Source organism: Cylas formicarius, unplaced genomic scaffold (assembly GCF_029955315.1).
Source record: "Cylas formicarius isolate icCylForm1 unplaced genomic scaffold, icCylForm1.1 PGA_scaffold_1__22_contigs__length_36826433, whole genome shotgun sequence".
In the NCBI taxonomy this organism is placed as follows: Eukaryota; Metazoa; Arthropoda; class Insecta; order Coleoptera; family Brentidae; genus Cylas; species Cylas formicarius.
In genome coordinates, this window is record NW_026844264.1 from 1,952,055 (window position 1) to 1,978,746 (window position 26,692).

Genomic DNA, 26,692 nt, shown 5'->3' on the forward strand with positions numbered 1-26,692 from the left:
ATATGTGGATGTGATACAACCTCTGCATTTTATCGCCAAAGGAACTTAAAGTTTGTCAAAGCTTTAAGATCCAGATCCTGAGGTTATCATTTCAGCAGATCAACGGTTCTTGGTAGCACTATATTCACTTCAGGCAACCTCTTTGGACCAAATCCGCTATGAGACATTTTCAAGATTACTAATAAAGCCAATTTTCGAGCTGGTTTCTCTACTTCCAACAAATGTATACGGCTGGTATACTAGACCAAATGATTTTATGCTGCATATCTATTAATGTATATCATCTTTATATTTGAATTTTCACAAATAAAATTTAATTGTTTTCTTACTTCATTGCACTTAAACTAGCTATGATTAAATTGGTTATTAGGAAATTAATAATAATAATAATAATACCTACTAACGACTTAATAGTAATACAGAACTTTGATAAACTTAATACTGATTTTCATTTGTACTACTCGAATTTCTACTCAAGTTATGCATATTCCTTTAACATTGCAAAGTAATAAGAAGTGCTGTTGTTAAATGTTGTTGTTAAATGGATTTTTTCATACCAGTATCGATTTTCAACATATGTCGTTCAGGAAGCCCGGATGATGTAAGGTTGGACCAAAACACGATTTTTTTTTCGTTTTTAACATTTAATATTTGGTATACCACTAAACCGAATTTTATTTTTTGAATGTGAGTCGCAGAATTTACTCCTCTGTATTTTCCATCTGACGCACCTCCAGGTACAAGCAAAAAACTAAAAAAAGTGCAAATTTAACGGTTTTTCGGCAACTAAAAGTGAAGCCTCACCACCTGGAGTCGTACAAACTCAGATTACACACATTTAGGACCAAACAGAGGTTTTAAGACGATTTCCAGCTTGCTGGAAATTAATTCCTCAAAAACTGATTTTTCCGTCTTAATTTTATTGGCCTATTATGTTGTCCCTCGGTCCACGTCTTTTTACAAAATGTCCTATTTGTTCTATGCTTCGAAGCCATGATCTCCGATTATAACTAGAAATGCATTATTTGTTGGTTTTTGAAATGAGCCATACTTCAATAAATTGGCAACCAGTCTTCCAGAGTATTACTATGGTGCAAAATGTAACGCAAATGTAATTTGGGTGTATTTCAAAAACAATTAAAAAACTCTGCTTAACTTCTGGTAATCTTATTCTTCGCAAAAAAATTTCTTTATATTTTCTCGAAATTCTCAGAAATTATTCACGCTGACAGATTTAAGTTTCTCATAAAACTATTTAAAACAAGAAAAATTTAAGCAGCCGTGTATATCCTACATCCCCATGCTGTCTCATCCTTATATTGGTCACACTATATAAGCGTAGTATTCAGTTCAGTTAGATCCCAAAGTGAATCAATAATATCACCATTTGCGCGAAAAGTGAATTTGCTGTATAAGTAAATCTGGCTTGGTCCGATGGTCAATGTACTTTTTTTTTATTTCGCGCCTGCCTTTAATAGATGTCTAGAATAAATTTCGTCGCATTTTTTTATTCGTAAAGGCACAACACAACAGCGCGACGCTCACTTCTAAAGTTATTGGCAATTAAGACCCGCTAGCAAGTGAATATGTGCGGACATGACGGCGTTACACTTAATTGATGTTTTTCTGGCTGATACGCACAACAAAAGGCAGCGTAGGGTGCACACCTAACGGATATTTGAGACTTGGCGTTGTTTTCGCTTTCGATTTGTCAGTAAACGTAGACTGTAGTGTTGATATGTTGACCCGTTCGACGTGGGTAAGTACTTTTAATAAATTAAATTCACGTTAGCAAACTCACGACGTAAACCTTTATTGTTTTAAAATTGTAACGGTTACGCTTCGATTAACTATTTCAAAAATCCTGAAAACCCATCAATTTTTCACGTAAGTTTTTCATATGAAGGTTACATTGACCAAATGTTTATAAGAGGTTACCGCTACCGTTATCCCATCATAACCTCACTTTTCGTTTATACTTTATTTATTTGTGCTTGAAAGAAGCGTGCTCATTAAACAGGGTGAACATATTAAAGGTTATAAATTCCAATGATATATTTTTTTTTAAGCAAACCTTTTGTTCATTATTTAGAACTTTGAAAATTAATTTACATCGTTCGATTTGCACTGAATTCAACTTAAAGATATTTAGTTCTTTGTATAACCTAGTTGTGTTAGTCTATTATAATCATATAATATTTTTACTGATTTATTTTGTAACACTTGCATCCTTTGAAAATTGGTTTTGATACAAGTTCCCCATATAGCAAGTAAATATACAAAGCGAGATATATAAAAATCAATGAAGATTATGTCCTCCGTAGTTCATTTAGATAAATAATGTCTAGATATAAATATTGCAGCGACCGTAGAAATTATTATCTATAGTATTTACATGATCATTCCAGTTTAATTTGTCATCCACAGTTAACCCTAATTATCTAACCTTATTTACTTGCTCTTGAGGTGTATTATTGATATTTATTTTTTCATTTCTTATTTGTTTGTCTTTTTGTTTAAATATCATAAATTTTGTTTTATTTATATTAATTTTAAATTTATTACCATACCACCAATTCATACAGAACATTTTCGTATGCACCTGTGTAAGCTAAAGCAGTATCATCTGCGAAGATAAAATAGCATGCTTTGAAATGGACCAGTTTAAAGTTTAAAACATATAGAGTACAACAAAAACTGAACCCTGCGGAACTCCCGAGGAATTAATATTAATATTCATTAATATTTTTAAGTTTGACAAATTGATTTTTACCTCCAATAAAAATTTTAATTAAATTAAGCATAGTTGCAGTAATTCCTAGGTTTTCCAATTTTGTAATAAAATATCAACACGAACACCAGCCTTTGTCAGATCTATGAACAGTACATTAGTCATCTAATGCTTTTGAAACATGATTGACAAGATCCACAGTGGCACTTAAAGGAAACTTTAAGGAAACTATTTGGAAAACTGCCTGTGGAAATCGCATTATTTCTTAGCTTAGTTAAAATATGTATCATATTTTCTTTTAAGTTAAATATGTCTCCGACTGTAACCTCATCACCGCCTGGTACTAAGTACTGGTACTACAAAATAATTTTCTCGATCTCATTCTCATTTGTAAGCTCTGTGTTGATAATCATTTCTAACCTCTTCAGACCTTTCAATACTATTGGATCTTTCAATATTGAACTAATTTTTTTATTCACAAATAATACTGGCGCCAATAGTGACAAAATGGTCATTAGCAATTTCCTTTTGATTATCTGTTTCTCGATTGCCTTTGATAATACAACTAATTTGCTTATATTGGAAGAAGATATTAATAAAACCCTGTATTACCCACTTAGTCTTAAAATTTCCATTCTTTAGTGTCTTTATCTTATTATTGACTTGGTTGTTGAATTTTTTAAAACCCAGGTTACTAGGATCTTTAACTTTTTACCATCTCAAGCAGTTCTTGATTTATCCAATTGTTGTTTTCCGGACTTTATTTATTTTGACCGCTAGTCATAAAAACCAAATTATCGTAATTCTATATATGGTTTTAGTTTAGATCGTAAAACTAATTTTAGAATTCATTTAGAAATCCAAAACCAACGTGTGCGCTTTGTGTACGGCTTAAGACAAAGTGATTTGCAATTTTTACAAACAGATTGGGTGGCTTATGACGGAGTCTTGTTGAGGACTACATTTCTGTACTTTTTTAATGAGGACTATAAGCGATCCCCATACTTCGGGATCTAATAGTGTTTAGGCGCAAAATTCATAACTGGAATATTAGGACTATGCCATATTTCGGAAAAGCTTCTAATATTATGCAGTAAAATATTCTTAATAATATGCTAAATTAAAATTCGAATAAATTCAAAATTACATATAAGAGACTTACTGCATTTACAGAATTTACCGTAGAGATTTTTTTTTGTTTGTTTTTCCAGTTTTTCTCATGCATTTATAACTTCATTCATAACTATGTTTTTAAAAATTAGTAGCTGGAAACATCATCAATTACTCTTTTTAATTTTGTTGTGTACTATTGTGCCACGCACTGGTTCAGTGTTAGTGTTATTATTATAATTTACATTTGACGTTTGGACACTAATAATTTCCAACTGGTTTTTCCGTTAGTTTTAGTTTTACACCGCTTACAAAGGCTTTTATATGACGACTTTTATGTTCCTTAGAATTGGCGTCAATACCTACATAAAAAAAGGAAGAATATCACAAAATATATTTCTCCGAAAATATGCTATGGAAAAGTGTTCAGCATTTTAATATACAAAAACAAAATTTTAGAGAAATAATTTTTAGGTTTATACCGAAATTAACTCAAAACAAGACTGCGATAAACAAATGAGGGAGAAAACAGGTTGCGTTTTTAGTTTGTTGATAATAGTATCTTTAGGCAGCTTTTATATCTATAAAAAATAGAGTACTTCTCCGCAGTTATAATACTCTATGATTTATAAAGGTTTATAAAGTCAGAAACCGTCACCTTTATAAGATTTTTAATTTTTGTGCTATTTAAACTTAAATAATTCAAGAACCACTTATCCAATATCAACAATCTATATCTTTTTGAAATCACGAGGAAAAGATCTTTCGGCATAATAGAAAATGTTTAGGGTGTTTCATTTCAAAATAAAAAACGTTTTCTTCCAAGTCTTCTTCAAAATAAAATCATTGTTGTACTTTGAATAAAAATAAATTTCAGAAAGATATGCTAAAAAATGAGCTACTGGAGATTGTAGCTATGAATAAATCTCTTTGTACAAAATGTTTTGTCGATGAAATCGCTTAAAAATGAAATATAACTATAAAATTGGTATGGGCGCAATCAAAATACCGTCAGTGGACTATGAAAATGGAGTAAGTGTGTCGAACATGCGATTAAAACTGAAGAATCCGGGAATTTATGGATCAGAAATGGATTTATAAAAAGGAGAAAATCATCATTTTCAATATGTTCAAAGCTCTTCGCCACCAAAACTCAATATTGATTGCTGGACAATCAACAATATACCTTGTGCGCAAGGCTAAACGCTGGAATCAAGTTACAAAAGAGAAATTTTTCAATAAAAAAATAATGCAAAATTACCCTTATTTTTATCATAAAATATAAACAACATTTCGTAGCTCCTAATACGGCTCTGTTATTTGTGCACGACCACAGACACACCGTATCTTATTAGTTCGTTCGCCCGGTAAGAATGCTGGCAATAGAAGTTCCGTTAGATAAGATAATCCGTCTCTTGAAGGAAAGACGGAAAAAGAGGAAAGACAGAAAAGAAAAGAGCTATAACTTTCGCGTTGGCTTTCGAACCTTCGTATTTTATTGGCTTATTTCTTATAAACAGCCTGATAGAGTTCGACAATAAACTCGACTGCGATAAATTTATTCGTCGATTCGTATCACGTGACCATTTCATGTTTTATTTCGTTTTGTAGATTACAAATTTATCACTAACTATGTGTACTTGTGAGGATAAGAAGTGTGTGCATCATTGCCGTATGTGCTGTCGATTGTGAATTAATGTATCGTTGAATTTTTGAAAACAGGCGGTGAGCAGTCATTAATTTACATACAGTTTATCCCAATTTTTATCAATACACCCAGCCCGACTAACATTTTTTGCTTTATAACGGTAGGGATTAAGTTTCAATTACATGTTTTATAAAACCTGAGAATGAGGTCATCAACCCTCACGATTTGGGCTTTATTACTAAACCTCCCGCTTTTCGAAAAATAAAATTCCATCGCAATTCCGCTGGAATTCCACGAAATTTTTCTTTTTGAAACAGCATTCCGTTCTGGCTTAATTTCTTAAACCCATTAATTATTAGATTATAGTATCAAGGAACAGTAAACATTAAACGACCGTTGTATGTTTAACGTAACGAAATTCAGAATTAAACAAAATCAGTGTTTGTTAGGTACCTGCAATTTAGTTAGTACAATTGCAAAATTGTGTATAAATAGTAAAATTCACATATACAGGGTGGTCCTTAATGAACGCGCCATAAATCAGCCAAAAGCACTATTTTCAGAATTTGATTTGGGTATGGGATGCAACAATGAGCGACATTTTACTGAGTCAATTTTTATCCCGGGAAAAGAGATTTTAGTCCAGAGGTTTATGAATTAATGAATGAATAAATTGTAACGACTCACGTTTAAGTACGTTACAAGACTCAATATGTCAAAATATTGTCGCGGCTCATGTTGAATATTTCACTACGTTTTATCTCGATTTTTATTGTTTTTTTGCTATGGGATAAAAAATGAAAATTTCTTCCTTGTGTTACAATATTTTTATTTGATACTTATTTTATAAACGGCATTACATTTACAGTTGAAAATTTGGCAAGTTCTAATTCAAAGTAAAAAACTGTAAGCTGGGTCATTTTCTCACAAATAATATTTTCTTTAAGGAATTTCGAAAAAAGTTATTTTGAAAAACATTCTTTGTAATAGTAATTTTTCTTCATTATCCTAACTATTACAAAGTACTTTTTTCCAAATCATTTTTTTCGAAATTCCTTAAAAAAGTAGCATTTTTGGGAACACAGAAATGTCATTTTTCACAGCTGAAGAATGCTACTTGAATTCAGCTTTCTACGTTAATTTTGGTTTGCTTAAAATCCAACAATGTCGTTCAAGCCAAATTTGACTCAAATCGTATCTACTCTATGATGCGGACTTTAACGACGACCAGCTGAACTCTGAAGTGACACTTTCTGCATGCTTGATTTATGCATAATAGCATATTTTACAGTTAGGAGTAGAAAAAATGAATTTTACTAAGTAAACAGCAATACCACTTCTTATTTCTAGTTATACAAAAAAATAGAAGATAACAAATTTATGTCAAATTGAATGAGAATTTTGAACATATTTTTATGTTTAAAGAAATCAGTGTCCTATATTTTTTGTACATATTTTGTGGAAACTCCACTGGTAAATATCTAGCAACAAGGAATGCATTTTTTATGTATATTTTTTGTTCGGTTTAAACAATAAATTTTATTTCTCTTTTGTTTTTAGTATTAATACCCATTCGTTCCAACAGCGACAAGAAAATGATGATTATTCATTATTATTATTTTCATGTTTTTTTATGATAAAGGCGAGATCGCTAGTTCGTGACCAGTAGAAAAAAATATTGCCTGGGGCACTATTTTCTTCTTCGCACTTTTCCGCTTCATCTTTTGTTATATCAATTTTTTAAAATATATTTGATTTCTTGTCCTTGTCATTGTGACATGCGTTTATTCTAATGTTGGTAGTTATTTTGACATTAGTGTGTCTCATTAAATATTATAGCAACCCAAAAACTCTGAAATTTTCTCACAAGTACTATTTAGCTATTAAGTGGTGACATTTGACCAATCGTCTTGTTCGCTTCTTCAGAGCTTAACTGAAACTGGTTTGCATTCTACACTACTCTACTCAAAAAGGAGAGACATGAACACTGCCTCGGATCACTGATTCTCATATTGACTTAAGGTCAATACCGGAGTCGCGGTTAATAATGTTTGGTCGTTCAGAGATTTGTATGGATTTTAGTTTCGTCGAATAATATTTGATCTCTAGTTTCATGATTTTGTTCGGTAACTGCTGAAAAGATAATTTTTCATGGTTTTAAGGCCCTTTCATGTTATTTTAACCTAGTTGAATGTCTGGTTTCTCAAACGGACTTTTGACTTTGACGCATCGAAGATGTTGAGTGATTTTTGGAAAAGTGGTAAATCTCGTTTTAACATTATATATCTTAAGAACTTTTGACATGTTTTCAGTGATGTGTTGAATGCAAAAAAGGACACAGTAGCAAGTGCATGGTTCCTTTCGGACCCATTTTCTTCGAGAGGTGGTGAAGTATTTATGATGGGACGCTTAATATCTCTAATCTAGAAATTATTATAGAGAAGAGTAGATGTTAAGTGTTTTATTTCTAGATTTAGTATAAACAAGAGAGTTGATAACCGATGAGAAAAATGCATTAAGGTGTCGTAAGTGTGCATAAGTGTTCTGCAAACGGAATGGCCCAATAATAGCTTTGATTTTCTATTAAAGGAATGTATGTTCATATGTATAGAGTTTAATGGGTTAAAAACATCTTGACTATGGAGTCAAATAATAGAAATAACATCACAACATTTTAATAGCCCCAAGTCCCTATTCCTGAAACTCTCGATATTATTTCTGATGTATTAAAATTCAAGAATGCTATAGCTATGGGTTATCTATTAACACCAGTTATCGCAAATAAATTAATGGATCCTTTTCAGAAGAAATCCCTAGGTAACTTCCATCCGAAGCCAGAAATATGGAAACGCTACGTTGATGATACTTTTGTTATTTGGCCTCATGATCAAGAATTCCTCCGAGATTTTCTTAATCATTTAAACTTTAAACACTCAAACACACGTTTTATCACTGAATTCAAAACCAATAATAATCGCCCATTCTTAGATATTCTTATTAATAGAAAATCAATTGAACATAGGGTCATTCGATTTACAGAAACCCCGATGCAAACCGACCGATACCTTATTGCATTGTGACATCACTATCCGGTCCAGTTATAAACTCTCTTGTTTAGGGGGTCGCAAGCTTCTCTTTAATTTTATCAAATACTTTATATTAAAAACTTTTAAAAAATATAATTTTAAACCAAGGATTACCACTTGTCCAAAAATTCGTCAACATCTTCGTCAAAGAAAAAGTGCGTTTAAGACGCCAGGAATTTACTGCATTCCAGGCATATGCGGCATTAGAGAAACAGTGCTAAGAATATCAACTATGCTAAAAGAACATGAAAGAGCAATAAGACTAGGAAGAGGAGGACTCATCAGCAGTTGCTATCTATTCTTTAGTCAAGCTTCCTTTCTTCTTCATTTCTAATGATTTTGTGTTTTTGTTTGTATCTTTTTTCCTTCTTATATTTTTATTATTAATATTCTTTTGAACTCTACTCTTATTGTTGCCAGAAAAAGATTGTGGTCGGTAGAAATGTAAGCTCCGCAATTTGTCCAACTTTACTTATATCTTATACTTATATCTTTTGTTAACAATAATATAGTAGATGCGATTCGATTCCACCATCTGGTAGAAATTTCCACGTGTATAGGTACTTTGAAAAAGTTGTTTATTAATTTTCTTTACAGAATTGTTTTAACCATCTACCTCTATCTCTATTTATTTTTCTTTGTTTAAAATAACGGTCTCGTAAGCACGTTCTCATTTTTAGAAAGCGCAGTTTTACCAAGCCGTTTCTAAGCAATAAAATTTATAGTAACACTGAGGGAAAATAATAATTAAGTAACATGTAGATTAACTATCTGTCCATCTATATTTTACTCTCGCGACCTTTGACAATCACCGTAGGTACAATACTACGCATATGGAAAACGACTAAGACCACTAGATTATACAGCACAAAAATTATGTATAACCCTCTCGGATTAAGAAACAGGGCATAGTATCTTTTCAAATAATACAGAACGACAATAATTTTGTGATTTCATATTTTTCATATTTTTGAAGGTATAGCGAGTAAACTAGTAGAAAAACAATGTTTTTGTTTCTATCACGCAACTTTTCAATTAATTTTTGAGATGTATTATTTATTGTTTTAAAAATAGGAACATTACATAACATTCTAAAAGTTGAAATCGCTACGGCCACGCATACACGTTGCACAAATTAACAAAATATTAGCAGGGAATTCTCGAAAGAAATAAGTATTTATGTAAAATTTCGTTCTGAAATGCCAGATACATTTTGCTATGTGTGTGGTTCTTTTGTGGTCAAGAAATTTAGACGTTAAATTACACCCCTTTTTAAACAATCAGAACTTAATGACTTAGCAAGAGACTTAATTTTAACTAAAGATCTTTCTTAAATAAAGAAACTTGGTACAGACTACAATTCTGAGGAGTAGACGCTTTTTATTGATTCATGCAAGAAAAGCTTTAAAGCTGTTTGTTTGCCCAACGTACCTCTACCTGTTGCTCAATATGTGCGAATGAAAGACTGCTAGAAAGTGTCCCTGTTTTGCGTGTGTGCGTGTGCGTGTGTGTGTTAGAGAAAGAAATAGATTGGAATATTAAATGAAAAAGAACTGTAGAAAAAAAAGGGTGAATTAAACTTCTGGATCAAAAAATATTCTTCTCCAGAGTCTTATTTATCAACGAAAAAATCTCTAACATATTAAATTAGGACTAATGAAGCAGTACGTTAGAGCTTTAAATAAATATGGAGCATCTTTGAAATGTGGAAAATTTTCCGCTCAAGATCAAGACTTTGTGAATAACATGATCGAATTTGAAAAGGTTTTTTAGGAAACAACAAATATACAAATTACAATAACATTGTAGAAAACATGTCAGAGAAATTTTTCGAAATTGGATGAATATAAAACTTTTTACACTTACATCTGGACTACTTTCCTGAAAATCTTGGTGTCTTCAGTGAGAGGTTCCGAGATATAAACGTTGCAATGTTGGCAGATTATTGTTGGCCATTAAAAAGGGACAATCCTGCTACGGAATATACAAGAAAATCCACTAAACGAAGTTTTTCGGCCAAGAGGGAGGGAGGGATCTCTCAGAAATAAATGGACTCAACTATGATTTGAAACTTTGTTATTTAATTTACATTTTTTAATTTGGTTCTTGCACTAATAAAAATAATGTTTAAGTCAACAGAGATTTTAATTTATTAATTCTTTTAATGTGAATAAAAAACCTTTCGTGATAGAAGAAAATGCAAATGAGATTTAAATTCAGGACCCTAAATTATACAGAATGTCAGATCGAAATAATAATAATAATAATAATAAAACTCTTTATTTTCAATAATCAACAAGTCAATAATAAACAAAAGGCGAGGTTCAGTTCAGTGACATCACTGGATTTTCTTCCACCTAACCTGAAAACTTAAGGCCTAGGAAATGCAAAGGACAGATGCAAGGGCAGTATCATACACAATGTAATCTTTAATCTTACACGGAGCAACAATAACCGTTAGTCAATATCGTGTATTTGAACTTATACCTATTTTGATCTATAATTAATTGCTGAATACTGTTTTTCAAAAAGCTATAAAAAAGTGGCTTATTAGTTTTTGATAAAATTATTTTATTTAATTTACGTGGTAATTCATTAAGAAATTTTTTTATTACATAAGAAAATGACAATTTATAAAGCTCAGTCGAGTGAAGTAGTCGTACGACGTGCCCCTTGTCCCTAATATTAATAGTGTGCACGTCATTTTTACTGAATTGCTTTGTCATTTATAAAAATTGATTCTTTAATTGTAAGTAGAAAGGAACTTTTGTCTTTCTTACGTCCAAAAACTGTAAAAACGGACTTGTCTACAGACACTTGTTGGCGCCTAGAGGCCACACATCTTGGCATCAATATTGCAGGGTAAACCATATACAAATCTGTTTTACACATATAGTTATTCGCGTATGAAGCGTCAAAATTAACTTATATTATTCGTTATTCTGGCTGGTTCCTGGTTTATGTTGCGAGTAGGTAGGAAATATAGTTGCCCTCTCGGTAAACTTGGGCTCAGAATTTTTACGAACGGTGGCTTGGTAGGCATCTAAATAACTTCAATGTAAATGATTTTTGGATTATTTTGGTTAGGTAGTTAGTTTTAATACCTGATTTGCAGGAATAATTAATAAACATTTTTTAAAGGGCTGGATAATAAATAATGAATGCTACGGAACAGAAGACAGATTTGCAAATATTTTCAAACTTCAACACTTTCAAATTTTATTCAGCTATTTTTTAAAAATTAATTGACATACGGATCATAACGGACATCAAAAACATGTTGGTTGCCAGTTTTTCTTAATTTTTTTAATTTTGTCAAATTTTTTCGCCATCGAGACAGCATTTTTAGAAGTTTAATAAAACTCTCAGATTTATTCTTCTTCTCAAGATATCACCTTGGTTCACCGAGTCTCAAATTGTGATGTTTGTTTGCACTTTGAGAATAAAACTTAATTTTAAATGATTCCCGGCTATTACAGCTATTAAAACCCCGATATCCTCAAAAATGATTCTGTATATAACTTATAAGAGGAGAAATAGAAAGACAATTAATTGTGAAAATTTGGGACACTGAAAGTAATTCTGTTCCGAAGAGTATAAAAACAAACTAATTCAAACAAATAGCCGAATTAAGATTATTTACTATCTTATAAACAAAGAAAACATCAAAACACTGCCTTCTGGATAATAATGTAAAATCTCATGATAAGAGTGAAAGTGTTTTTGTTAATTGAAACAAAAATTAAGAGTATCAATGAATTTTATTTGGACACTGGCGATTCAATCCACGTAACTGTTATATCAGAACACGTTTTACCATACTGCACTGTGTGTATAATTTAAGTGTGTAAGTTCTTTAAGCGCTCAGTGCGTTAGATACTTCACTTTTTTATTTGGATGCATTGCATTTTTTTTTCGACTGAGAATATGAGAAAATAAGGCTTATCTTTGTTATATTCCAAACACACATCTATTACAATTACATCATTTTTTAAATAAGAAACGTACTTTGCGGGTGTTCCTAGCGTCTTTAAAGAAATGAGAAGAATTCTCAAGTTTAAGACCAAAATGTGGTTATAATTTTTTAGAATCTCACTGTTATCGCTTCCGAAAACGATATTTCAGTGAAATTTGGTACACATAATAAAAGGTTTTAGTAGTTTACCGGATGATATTTTAAGCTTTAAGCAACAGACGTCATTTACTTCAATTTTTGTTTTCATTTATTTTTAATATTTACAAAACTTCTGGATTCCTCTTGCTTTGTTTGTTGTTGAATGGACCTTGCTGAAGTTTCGCCTCTTGGCTTCTTCAGGGCTTGACTGAAGCTGGCTCTCATTTTACTCCGTAACTGTTTGTAAATTGTTTGAGGGAGGAGGAGCGAAAGGAAGGGCATGAACGACTGTTCTGACGTTATATTTTTAAAATTTTTGAAATGTAGTCCGTGATGTTTTGGATGAAAGGGAGGACAACAGTGGCAGTGCTTCCGGACTCTTACATTCAAAACCTCACTGACCACTTCAAAAGTGTTCAAGTGTTTGAGATACCAGGAGTTTACCGCATTCGATGCATGTGCCGCAAAGAATACATTGGAGAGACTGGAGGAAAAATATGAACTAACCTCAAAAAACACGAACTTAACCGCGACTCGGATCTTTACATGGCATCAATTTGGGAATCCGATACAATGTTTATGTCCCTCTTTTGGGTCTTCACCGCTCAAACAAAAAACATATCAGTTACAGAGTAAAATGCGAGCTAGTTACAGTTGATTACAGGATGATCGGAGAAACCTCAGCAAGTTCGATTTAACAACAACCGACGCAGAAGGAATCCAGAAATTTTGTAAACAGTGTTGCAGTAGTAGTAGAAAACTTATTTATTTTTGCTAAAATTATTGTGTTTGTTGCGAGGATCTTCGTCAGTAAAGTAATTTAAAAGTTTTAAATGGACCCAAAGTAATACTAAAACCCTAAAACCCTAAAATCATGTGTACCAAATTACAATGGAATATCATTTGCCAATATTTAATATAATTTTCAAGACCCTGTAGTTCTAAAACATTCAAACATTTCACAAAATCTTATACCGTGTTTTGTCTAAAAATTCGACTCATTGCTTTTGTAAGATAGATTGGAAAATACACTGTTTAGTAAAGTTTTTTATTTCAACAATGACATGATTTTAGTAGGTCAGTTTTTAATATTGAAGCACGAAATGGAGAGAAAATCTCGTAGACGATAAAAAATGAACGTTTTCAAATACCAGAAAAGAAAGAAATAACACGATATTCTCCAGTAATGGTCGATTTTACTCCAAAATAAAATATTAAATATTCTATCTATCTAACTAACCAAAACTCTGTTCTACAATGTCATGTCGAGGTATTTTTTAATTATATAATACCAAAAACATTTAGGCACTTTTTACTGAAGCTTGTCAACGTTCAGTATTATTCATCAGAACGTGCAGTCGCAGGGGAACTGTCTCGATGTAATTGATGAGTTGCCCCAAACCCACTCAACTGTAGGATTCTATGTTTGACAGAAGACTGGAAAACAATGATCAGTAACTTTGTTCTGGTGAGCTGTTTCGGTCGAGAGTATAATGAGCATGGTGGTAGTGCGATTTATGTTAATATACAATTTTTCAAAACACACAATAATTATTATATTAATTATTTTGGACAGTACCTTTTCCGCGCAATGCAAGAAGGCGTCTACGTCTCTTTGAGGTGGTCTGTAGATTGAAAGCACTAAAAATTGTTCCTCGTTGAATGTGCACTCCACTGCCGAACACTGAAATATATTTTTTAGCAAGAATTTAGAGAGTTTGTTTTATTGCCTTGTACTGAACCGATATATAAATCGCACTACCACCATGCTCATTATACTCGCGACAGAAACAGCTCACCAGAACCAAGTTACTGATCATTGTTTTCCAGTCTTCTGTCAAACATAGAATCCTAGAGTTGAGTGGGTTTGGGGCAACTCGTCAATCACATCGACCGAGTTCCCCTGTGACTGCACGTTCTGATGAATAATACTGAACGTTGACAAGCTTCAGTTAAAAGTACCTAATTGTTTTTGGTATTATACAATTAAAAAATACCTCGACATAACATTGTAGAACAGAGTTTTCCAAGTAGATAGGATATTTAATATTTTATTTTGGAGTAAAATTGACCATTACTGGAGAATATCGTGTTATTTCTTTCTTTTCTGGTATTTGAAAACGTTCATTTTTTATCGTCTACGAGATTTTCTAAAATCATATCAATGTTGAAATAAAAAACTTTACTAAACAGTGTATTTTCCGATGTATCTGACAAAAGCAATGAGTCGAATTTTTAGACAAAACACGGTAAAAGATTTTTTGAAATGTTTGAATGTTTTAGAATTACAGGGTGTTGAAAATTATATTAAATATTGGCAAATGATATTCCATTGATATTTGGTACACATGACGAGGGGTTTTAGTATTACTTTGGATCCATTTAAAACTTTTAAATTACTTTACTGACGAAGATCTTCACAACAAACACAATAATTTTAGCAAAAATAAATAAGTTTTCTACTGCTACTGCAACACTGTTTACAAAAATTCTGGATTCCTTCTGCGTCGGTTGTTGTTAAATCGAACTTGCTGATGTTTCGCCGATCATCCTGTAATCAACTGTAACTAGCTCGCATTTTACTCTGTAACTGATAATATATTTTTTGTTTGAGCGGTGAAGAAAGAAAGGAAGAAAGAAAGAAAGAGGGACATAAACATTGTATCTGATTCCCAAATTGATGACATGTAAAGATCCGAGTCGCGATTAAGTTCGTGTTTTTTGAGCTTAGTTCATATTTTTATATTTATAGTTATATTTCTTGAACACTTTTGAATTGGTCAGTGAGGTTTTGAATGTAAGAGTCCGGAAGCAACACCACACTTGCCACTGTTGTCCTCCCTTTCATCCAAAACATCACGGACTCATTCAAACAATTTATAAACAGTTACGGAGTAAAAGGAGAGCCAGCTTCAGTTAAGCCCTGAAGTAGCCAAGAGGCGAAATTTCAGCAAGTTCAATTCAACAACAAGCAAAGCAAGAGGAATCCAGAAGTTTTGTAAATATAAAAAATAAATGAAAAAGAAAATTTGAAGTAAATGACGTCTGTAAACTAAAACCTTTTATTATGTGTACCAAATTTCACGAAAATATCGTTTTCGGAAGCGATAACAGTGAGATTTTAAAAAATTATAACCACATTTTGGTCTTAAACTTGAGAATTCTTCTCATTTCTTTAAAGACGCTAGGAACACCCGCAAAGTACGTTTCTTATTTAAAAAATGATGTAATTGTAATAGATGTGTGTTTGGAATATAACAAAGATGAGCCCTATTTTCTCATAGTCTCATTCGAAAAAAAAAATTGCAATGCATCCAAATAAAAAAGTGAAATATCTAACGCAATGAGCGCTTAAAGAACTTACACACTTAAATTATGCAGACACTGCAGTATGGTAAAACGTGTTCTGATATAACTTACGTGGATTGAATCGCCAGTGTCCAAATAAAATTCATTGATACTCTTAATTTTCGTTTCAATTAACAAAAACACTTTCACTCTTATCATGAGATTTTACATTATTATCCAGAAGGCAGTGTTTTGATGTTTTCTTTGTTTATAAGATAGTAAATAATCTTAATTCGGCTATTTGTGTGAATTTTTTTGTTTTTATACTCTTCGGAACAGAATTACTTTCTGTGTCCCAATTTTCACAACAGATTATCTTTCTATATACATATATATACATTTTTGAGGATATCGGGGTTTTCATAGCTGTAATAGCCGGGAATCATTTAAAATTAAGTTTTATTCTCAAAGTGCAAACAAACATCACAATTTGAGACTCGGTGAACCAAGGTGATATCTTGAGAAGAAGAATAAATCTGAGAGTTTTATATATATATATATATATATATATATATATATATATATATATATATATATATATATATATATATATATATATATATATATATATATATATATATATATATATATATTCTCACGTATTGATTCACGGATGGAAAAATGTGATGACACTATATTCCGGGATATCATCCGTTCGCTCGTTGAACTCCGACTGGAATCCTGCTTCCGACTGGAATCCTGCAGACGTTTCGCCAAAATCTCACTTGGCATCTTCAATGCTCACGCTCGCAGTGTTCGAAGTGTTTTCGGAGCGCGAGCATTGAAGATGCCAAGTGAGATTTTGGCGAAACGTCTGCAGGATTCCAGTCGGAAGCAGGATTCCAGTCGGAGTTCAACGAGCGAACGGATGATATCCCGGAATATAGTGTCATAGTGTCATCATATATATATATATATATATATATATATATATATATATATATATATATATATATATATATATATATATATATATGGGTGTAAAAGATAATTTGGAGTTGAATGTCACTGCTTGAACCCTATTACTGTCATAACTAGAACAGAAACAGAAAAACCTATGTACTGTAAAACTGTAGGGTACTGATCATAAGTACAAATAACTAACCATCTTATACCATAATATCCTTTGATGGAAGTTCCACCTCCCACAGAATAAACATTTGTGCACTAATAGTTTTCAATTGGTTTTCCGATTACTTGTAGTTTTATAACGCTTATGAAAGATTTTCTTCAGTAACTTATAAAATATGTTATAAAAGTCTCCAAAGTGTTTAATATTACTTGAAGGCTCACGTAAAAGCATAGGTTTCTTAAAAGCAAACCACAAAAGAGAAAATATCGCACTTTAAGGAATATTACTGAATATGTTCTATTCCCTTCCCTAAAACATCCAATTTTACAACGATCGAGCGTGCGGAGTCATTTTATGACGTCAGTTTTGTTAGCTACTGCGTGTCACTTCGGACATTCTGAAGGCCTTGTCAAACATGACTCAGTGAATGTTGTTTTGCAAAAATGTATCCAAAAATTAAAGTTCCTAGGAGAAGTATAGTATGTAACAGGTCTGTGTTTTTAAGTCATTCGTTTATTAAGCAATCGCCCAGCTCGCTCCAAATCAAAAGTCGTGAATCAAAAGCCTTTTACAACATTTGTTGCATAATATACTATTTCGACATTAATTACAGAGATTTTTTTTTGTGAAAAATAAAATTAAGTCGTCGTTCGAAAGTTTCTGGATTTTTGATTTCCATTTACGCTCTGACTTATTTAATACTATCAAGTTTATTTATTCTCGAATTAATATTAATTAATTAATTAATAATTAAGTATTAATATTAACTTCAAGTAAAATAAAAACTGTACTATACTGTGAATAGCATTATAGCGTCGCTGCTATCACCAACGGACCTATTTACATTTTAACAATTTTATAGGAGAGCGGTTTAAAGAAAACTATTGTTCTTATTTTGGCTGTATCACAGGTACTATTCGCTTATTCTAAGTTATTTCTTCAAAGTAACGTAGATAAGTCAACGAGAATAAGGGGACATTTTATTATTTTTTTTAATCATGCATGATTTCAATCAAAATCATATTAAATAAGATAGACCCTTTCGTAAAAACAATAAGAGTTCTAGTTTGTATATTAAATCAGATAGGTCACTATTATTATTTTTATATTATGGCCTTTTGAATGAAATTTCAGGCGATTTTTTAAATTTATTTATTTTTTATAAAATAATATGCTGAAAATATATTATTATACTTTTAGTAAAAATCACATTAACAAGTTTAAATGTATAAACTTCTTGCGAAATTTTTTTTTCAAATTCAGCTGGTCTACGCACCATCATCTTTTCTTTTTTTTTTCAATTTAAAATTTCAATCTAAAAATTTTGTTTTCTTATGTTCTTTTTTATTGTGTTACGCATCAAATTGCAATAAAGCCATATCTTAAAGCAACAACCTAGTTTTATTGAACTTCTCCCTAGGGGAAATTTTACACGTACACCGGTAAAGAAACTAGATGTTCGATCTGGACGATCTCTTTTTATTAAAAACTCAATGATATAGGTTCACTTAAAATCTGTGCCATTATCGTCAGTTCTTTTAGACCGAATCTATAATCTTCGAAATTTAAAGCATAAACTTGATAAAAAAATTTTTATCTGACCAGACGAAATATGAGTACCAGGTGGCTCGGGATATACAAATCACCTGTGTTGTTGACTGCATAATTAAGTCCCCTTCATTTTGGCCGTGATTGTGAGAAACAAAAAGAGCAGCGACTAAGATAGAATTTTTATTCGGCCCATCGTATTCATCAGCAAACTGCATAATTAAGTCCCCTTCATTTTGGCCGTAATTGTGAGAAACAAAAAGAGCAGCGATCAAGATAGAATTTTTATTCTGCCCATCGCATTCATCAGCAAATGATAGCCAGATTGAATCTTCATTTTTGTGTTTCGTCTATTTAAAACAAAACAAAAAAAAACTTTCGGTTAGTTAAATCGTAAAATGTAAAATTAAATACGCTCAACCTTCTTTTGTAATACACCGTCCCATCGCTTAAAATAGATAAATTTATCACAATTCTAAACTTTTCTTGGATTTGTCGTACTGTAGTTTTTTTGGTATGCGTCTTTAAACTTTATTTTTTCGGCTTATGTACCATCATTTTGGATACGGTAAAACCCGCACTGGTTATTATTAGATCTGTGGAATGATAAATTCGTACTTTTAAAAATCAACCGATACAACGAGAGGCATGGTATTTTGCGTTTTGAACAAATTATTGATACATTTTACTTATTGACACTAATGGGATTCCGTACGGGGCTAACATGTGCCTAACAATATTGTCCCTTGAAATTTTGTTAGACCAGATCAGACCAGAATCTTGAAGTTTTTAAAGGGACGTACGCATTCCTTTATCACTTATTAGCAACGTATTTACAAACATTTTACGACAAACTGGAACTCTTTTGTTCCCTAAAGAAACATAAAAGAAGTTCGTTTGAGCACCCCACGATTAACTGACCCATTTGGTACCACTTTTTTATATTTTGTTCTTCAAAACTAGCAGTGAACCCTCGCTGCAATATTAAATGTCCCATATTATTAAAATCTGAAAATATTTTGTGTCTGAGTTCTTCACTAAACTACGTACATTTTCGACCACCCTTGTTACACCACGCTTTATTGCATACTGGCCCTAATTTCTTCACTTCACTTCACTAGATTAGTTAAATTAGTAAAATTAGTTAAAAGTCGATGGTTGGTGGCTTTTCAACCATTGAAATTTTTAATAAGTTTTCCGATCTCGAATTTTGCATTATTAGTAACAATTTATACGCTGACTGTATCCACAATATTAATAGTTTTATCGTCCTACTCAACAAAAACATCCATTTTAAATAAGGACATCTGAAATAATATAATATTGTACCGCCAATTTTCCTGCTTACTGACTTGTATAGACATTAGTTTTCCAGCGAATTTCACTAATCAACTAATCGACACGCTTTTCAGCATACAACGTTTAAACAACTCAAATAAATGGTAAACCTATAGCGTTGCATTATTTATTTTGTCCTTTTGCTCTTTTAATTTTGTTACTTTATTGCTTCACTGAATTTTCCGGAAATAAATAAAATTATAACGCAAAGGCCTAATTCGCTTAGCAAGAAATGCATGAAAGAGATAGAATAGGGGCCAATGTCAATTTGGTCTTTATGCAAAAATATTAATTCTGAATATAAGGATATGAATAAATATGTATGTATATAGTAGTATGAATATAGAATATGAATATAACTCAGTTTCACCAAAATGCGAGATAGGACCCTACGGAATAACAACGACGATATTGTGGTGCAGTTTAAGTTACAGTTAAACTATTTCAATGCAAGCGTGTTGAGCATTCCGTTCGATATGTTTTAGAATGGACAGGTTTGCAAGCTCGATATGTTTAAAAGTAAAAAGGATCATTAGACCCCCGTTACGGTTGCTGGTACAGAAATTTCATACCGATACTTTAACAATCGACGACGTGCCATCTCCGAAAAAGTTACCGTTAATTGGAAAATGGGTCAATTTACCATTAGTATTGGCGGGTTCGATGCCGAAGCTGCATTGGTACATCGACAAAAGACACAAACAGTTGGGACCAATTTTTAAAGACCAAATTGGACCGGTAAATTGTGTGTTTGTTTCGGATCCTGAAGGAATTAGATCCGTATTTGCCCAGGAAGGTATATTGGGAGATATTTTTATAGTATAGCGAATTATATTCCGAGTTACTAAAAATAGATTTTTAAAAGTATTTAAATACAAATAGAAATCCTCTTGAAAAGTAATTAAATGTATTTCAAACAATTTCTTCAAAACTGTATTTAATTGCATCTACAATTACATTTAAAAATTTGTAAGTTGAGAATTTAATTATTTTTTCCCGAAAATAACTCCAAAGCAGATTTCTGTCTGACTTGTCTGTCTCAGTCTAGTATAGGCGTGCAGATTTCCTGTAATACAACTTTAATTTTTTTTTTCAATATTAGGGACATTTGTATTTAAATTACATTTAAAATACAATTATTTGTTTATTTGAAAAGAAAATAATTAAGAACGTGTCCATACATTGGGGTCTCTTTACTTTGAAAAATTTAGTCTTAATTTCTCACTAAATTGGGCACTACTTGTGCTTTGTTGTTTAGTCGAATCAGAATTTTATCTGTGGGAAGATATTTGTACTGCTAAATACAATTAAAGAAATGGAATTTTTCGCTCATTTTTAACTTGTTAGGGAATTTAACTTTAGTGCTGTCCAAATACCAATTGATAACTACAGTTTGAAGTCTGAAGGAACGGCTTGACTTCACCTCGTACACTAAGCAAAAGGTTCTGATACTGATATCTTTAACCAGAAAATACTTTAAACACATAAAATATCAAATGTAGACAAAACGATATTAAATCAAATCAAATTTAAAAAATAAAAACAAAAATACTACATAACGCCAATTTTTTTCAATTAATGAAAATTAATTATAAATTTTTTAAGTTTCTCTTATGCGTGATTGGATCTCGGTTTATTTTTGTTAACGTTGACTATATATTTGTTCAAGTTTTCAAATAACAAAAAGGAAAAATATTATTACTCATCGTGTTGACTTCTTCAGAACTTAACTAGAACTGCTTTCTCTTCTACTCGGTGCCTGCTTATATACTGTTTTAGGGGGGCGGAGCTAATGTAGGGACATGAATATTGTCTTGGATGACCTATTTTCAAATTGGTCAAAGGTGAGTCGTGGTCAAGATTGTTTGATTGTTAAGAGTTAGAGACTTTAGTCTTAAGGCTCTTTCATGTTCTACTAGCCTATTTACATTTTTCATTATGTCTTTAGAATGTATTCTTTGCCGAATATGCATAAAATGATGTACACTGCTGGTGTCTCAAAAGGAATTTTGTGTTTTATGGATCGAAAAGGTTGAGACGCAAATGGTAAATCTGATTTTAATTTTATATTGATGATGATCAGTTGTTCTAAATGTAGAGAAGGACCACAGTGAGATTGCTTTTGAACTCTTCTTCTTTCGGAGGTTGTGGTGAAGTATATTTTCCAATGCAACGCTTAATATCTCTAATAAAGAAATTATTTGAGAAAAGAGCAATGATTCGGGTTTCTCAGCTCTGTAAAAAATGAGTTGTTAAGCGATGACTGGAACCGATGGCGAGGTATCGGTTTGTGTGTGTAAGTCTTCTGTAAACTGAATGACACAATGTTAGGTCTGATTGCCTTTTAATAACAATATATAATTCCTTATTATAGAGTTTAATTGGTTAGAAAATATAAGAGGAATTCTTAACCATGAGGTCAAATAATTATGATTTTCAAATTCTGATTCTGAATTCTGAATTCTAATTTTAGCAGGAAAGTTTCCAGGGTTTTCTTCTCCAAAGCGTCCGTAAATATATTTGGGTTGACTGGTGATACTGGAAAACCCATGGCTGTTCCTGATAATTGTTTCTAAATATGAGCAGCTATAGGTTTCCTACATAGCTGTTTCTGATATTTGTTCGTGTTCACTCCTTGTCCTAAAATCTCCAAACATCTACGAGCGGTTAAAGATAAAGTTTAACTTAAGAGACAAGGTATTTATAGTATACCATGCAGCTTTTGCAAAGAATGCATCGGAAAAACAGGTCGAATAATATTAGCCACGCTAAAATAACACCAGAGATCATCTACATCTACTTGCGTATAGCACTTTCCTCCATCCAGGAAATATTCGCGACACGGATTTGTATCTCCCGTTCATTTGGGATCCGCACATCGGTGAAGCAATTAAATCCCTGTCTTTATTCCTCCATCCCCACGCATGTATTTGAGTTGCATGCATAGTAATCTGTCATGAGTTTTGGGCACCGCTCTGAAGAAGACAGCAAGATGTTTAGCGAAACGTCAGCGAGACATGATCCGAAAGCCAGAAAAAGAGTACCTACAAGTTCCACACACCTTGGAAGTTTCTTTTAAAAAAACACTTATGTATATGAACACATTTCTCATTAACAAGCAGGCTAATATATTTCTAGGAAAATATCCGATACACATTCTACCGGAAGCGTGGTTAACTTATAATCGGATTTACAACATCAAAAGGGGAATTTTTTTTATGAACGGCGACGAGTGGCTCCACTTTCGAAAAATACTCAACAATCTCCTTTTAAAAGGTGATACCCACTGGATGGAAGAGTGCTGTCAAGTTGTGACGCATAACTTGATAGGAAAAATTCGCGAAAATTCCGGAGATAAGTTCTATTACCTCAAACTCGAAGGAGATCTCTATCGATCATCTCTGGAAACCATATTGGCAGTTCTTCTCGGTCCGAAGCGATACTTGGAAATGAGAGAATTAATCGAGGATAGCGTGAAAGAACTCACGTCTACCATACATTTGGTTTTCGAAACGAGTTCTAAATTAGCCTTGGTTCCTTCAGAATTTGCCGCTAAGTGGCGGATATCGAGGTACGAAAGCAAATCGTAATTAAATAGTGTCACGATATTTACTGTTCTTATGTTCTTATAGGTGGAAAAAGTTCGAATCGGCTATATCCAAGGTACTGGCGTCAGCTAGCAAGCTGGTTGTTATACTTTATGAGCTTCTTGGCCCTGACGATGACGGATTGCTAGTTAAAATGAGGTCTAATATGGCCGTTGAGGACGTAACAAAAATTGTCACCGATCTGATTCTAGCAGCTGGAGATACGACGGTGTATTCAATAGAGTGGATGTTGTATCTTCTGGGCAGGAATAGAACCGTTCAAGAGAGATTGAGAGGAGAGCTGGCGAATGAAAAGGTAATTACCGAAATAATTTTATTATTAATTAGTTACATTTCCGTAAAAATACTTCAGAACTTCAGGTGATAGCTTGAGCAATGTGATTATGTGACTTTTTAAACATAATTGGAAACGATGTTTCAAAGTAAATTAGCAAAACGTAAGGGGGAAATTCTTTGTTTGAAATAAAAGGGTGGTTTTGTTATATAAACGTAGGATCAAAAGCGAACCATTAGGGAGATTTCTCGCTACAAATATGGCGGAAAACATTTTTTTAAAGAAAATAAAAGAGCATTAAATGTTAGGTAAGTATTTACTATTACAAAAACACACTTTCTGAACATTTTTTTTAATTACCGGAGGGGATTCTTAGCTTAATTAACAAAAAAACTTGTCCAATGGCATGGCAAAATGCGATAGATGGGTTTATCGAAAACTTAGAAATATAAAATGATATTCCATTGTAGTGCAAGCATTAAATGTCGTCAAAAAATTGTTTTAGAAAAATGATTTAGTTGAGCGCTGTCAAACAATTACATTTTAGAAATAATTTAATATTAAATATTTCTGGAGCGTTAACCATGAATGAATATTTTCTTTAAGTGAAGTAGACTAATTCTTTTAAATCCTCAAGTAAAAAAATGCAATCTAGGAATCGGGGCTGCCAATGTTAAAGAACACCTCTTCCAACAAATTTTTGATTTAATTAACGCCTTTGGAAGTGACCGCAGTCCACTCGATTTATTTATATCCTTATGCATTGCTATAAATTTAATTTATTCATTTAGGAACAGTATGTTTTATGAAAAAATTACAGGCGATGAATGTTTCTAAATGAAACATAAAAAATAAAAAAAACATATTTTATTTTTGTTGATATAAATGATGGGACTAGTTTAATTCAATCGCCTCCTAAAAAAATAAAATATAAACATTGACATTGACCCAATATTTATATAAGAAAATGCCCTTTATTTTTGCAGTTGTATTGAAATAATGAGTATCAATATACTTCCGAAAACTTATAGAGTCTCAATGATATCGACGGCTGTTTTGCTCCATGCCATAAAAATAGTATTACGCAGTGTATCACAGCACCTAACATTTTTATTTAAAATGGAACATTATTCCATTTTTAGATTTCTGTTGGCTTCTGCTAATTTTCCTATACTTACTCCCAATAGTGCCTTAGATATCTTGGTTAGTTTAATTTTTTTTTACATTTTGAACAATACACCTTGAGATAAACTGAATCGATCTTCTCGAAATTGATTTTTCGTGAGTTTTTGACCTAGTAAATACGTAAAAATTACACTTAATGCCTCTATATCTTTTTATAACCAAAACTATCAGACTTTTACCATCACAGACCGTAGTGGTTTTGCGAGTAAGTTGCCGTTAGTCCAGTGTCAACAATTTAAATAAAAATCATTATTTTTAAAATTACCGCTTTGTTTAAAATGTTTAAAGTTGATATTGCTGTTGGCAACATTTTGTTACTAATGTCACTCCCACCATAGTAAGTTGGAAGTCAGTCTATTGTTTTCTTCTGTATAAAGACGTTGTGATTAAAAATTTTTTTTTAAAAAAGTATCTCGTGTCATCCTATATGTTTTTAACTAATTGTTTAATTTGATTAAGTTATTGATCAAAGTCATCCTTGTCTGTAATTTCCACGAGTGTATTTATATTTTAAATTCATTAATATATCACCAACAAGAAGAATGCCGGCTGCGGTGTGTACCGAGTGTTTTTCCACCTTTCAGAGTTTAAACTGCACATTCTGTAAGTAGTTATAATAAATAATTTCACTCCCACTATAGTAAGATAGCCGTCAGTCTATTGGTTTGTTCTGTTTAAAGACGTTGTGATTAATTTTTTTTTTTTTTTAAAGTATCTCGTATCATCCTATATGTTTTTAACTAATTATTTAATTTGAATAAGTTATTGATCAAAATCATCCTTGTCTGTAATTTCCACGAGTGTATTTACATTTTAAATTCATTAATATATCACCAACAAAAGAATGCCGGCTGGGGTGTGAACCGAGTGTTTTTCCGTCTTTCAGAGTTTAAACTGCATATTCTGTACGTAGTTATAATAAATATATTTAGTTTGATATAATAATTAAACGATACATAGTTCAAACCGTTTTCTGGGTTGGTGTTTTTGATATAACATCAATTGTTAAAAAATTCTAAACAAACATAAATAATAATTGAACATTAGGGTAAGTTGTTTGTAATAGAATATCTTTCAATATTCCAGTCTTCCTGATGAAGTCTACAATATTGGGCGAAAGCTTGAAGTAGTGAGAATAAATGCCAGTTACAAAAAAAGCACCTGAGATCTTTCATTGCTTACTCTAACCTTCATAAAGGTAAAACTTGATAGCGATTCCCATAAAAAAATGCAAGGAAAAACATGTTCATGTATTATTATTACGAATAAAATTTGCTGAAACTTTCGTTTTTATCTTTTTCTGCTACAGTTCATATTTAAGCAAACATTTTAAAAAATCGCCAAAAACCTTTTTTTAATAACTGTTGACAGCTGTCAAAAATTGAAGAACTAAATGTTTATGAGTGGAGCTTAGAAAACTGCAATTCATTGCCAATTTAAACTTATTCGTATAAGATATAGTTTTCGAGATCCCTTGCATAAATTAATTAATAATATTTTTTGTTTTGTTTCGACGTGAAAATTATTAAAAACGGTATTATTATGGTTTTCAAATATTAAATTATTGCCTTATTTCCGTTCGGATTCTCTGTTATAAATATGTCACATTTTTCACGAAGTGCTATTTTCA

The 26,692-nt window shown here is 31.9% G+C and overlaps 2 protein-coding genes across 9 annotated transcripts in view; one reads left to right on the top strand and one right to left on the bottom strand.

Moving 5' to 3' along the window:
- LOC132697368 (tyrosine-protein kinase transmembrane receptor Ror-like) overlaps positions 1 to 26,692 on the bottom strand; it is a 239,270-nt gene that overhangs the window by 60,741 nt on the left and 151,837 nt on the right. The gene's annotated exons all lie outside the window — the stretch shown is intronic.
- LOC132697369 (cytochrome P450 315a1, mitochondrial) overlaps positions 1 to 26,692 on the top strand; it is a 42,131-nt gene that overhangs the window by 8,595 nt on the left and 6,844 nt on the right. For 3 of the 5 annotated variants that reach the window (XM_060662814.1, XM_060662817.1, XM_060662816.1), the window contains exons 2-4: positions 20,481 to 20,791; positions 23,134 to 23,566; positions 23,628 to 23,898. In XM_060662814.1, coding sequence (XP_060518797.1) covers positions 20,481 to 20,791; positions 23,134 to 23,566; positions 23,628 to 23,898 — 1,015 coding nt within the window. Of the gene's footprint in view, positions 1 to 5,356; positions 5,567 to 20,480; positions 20,792 to 23,133; positions 23,567 to 23,627; positions 23,899 to 26,148; positions 26,275 to 26,692 lie in introns of those variants that run through there. The other 2 variants (XM_060662818.1, XM_060662815.1) reach the window with 2 other exon arrangements.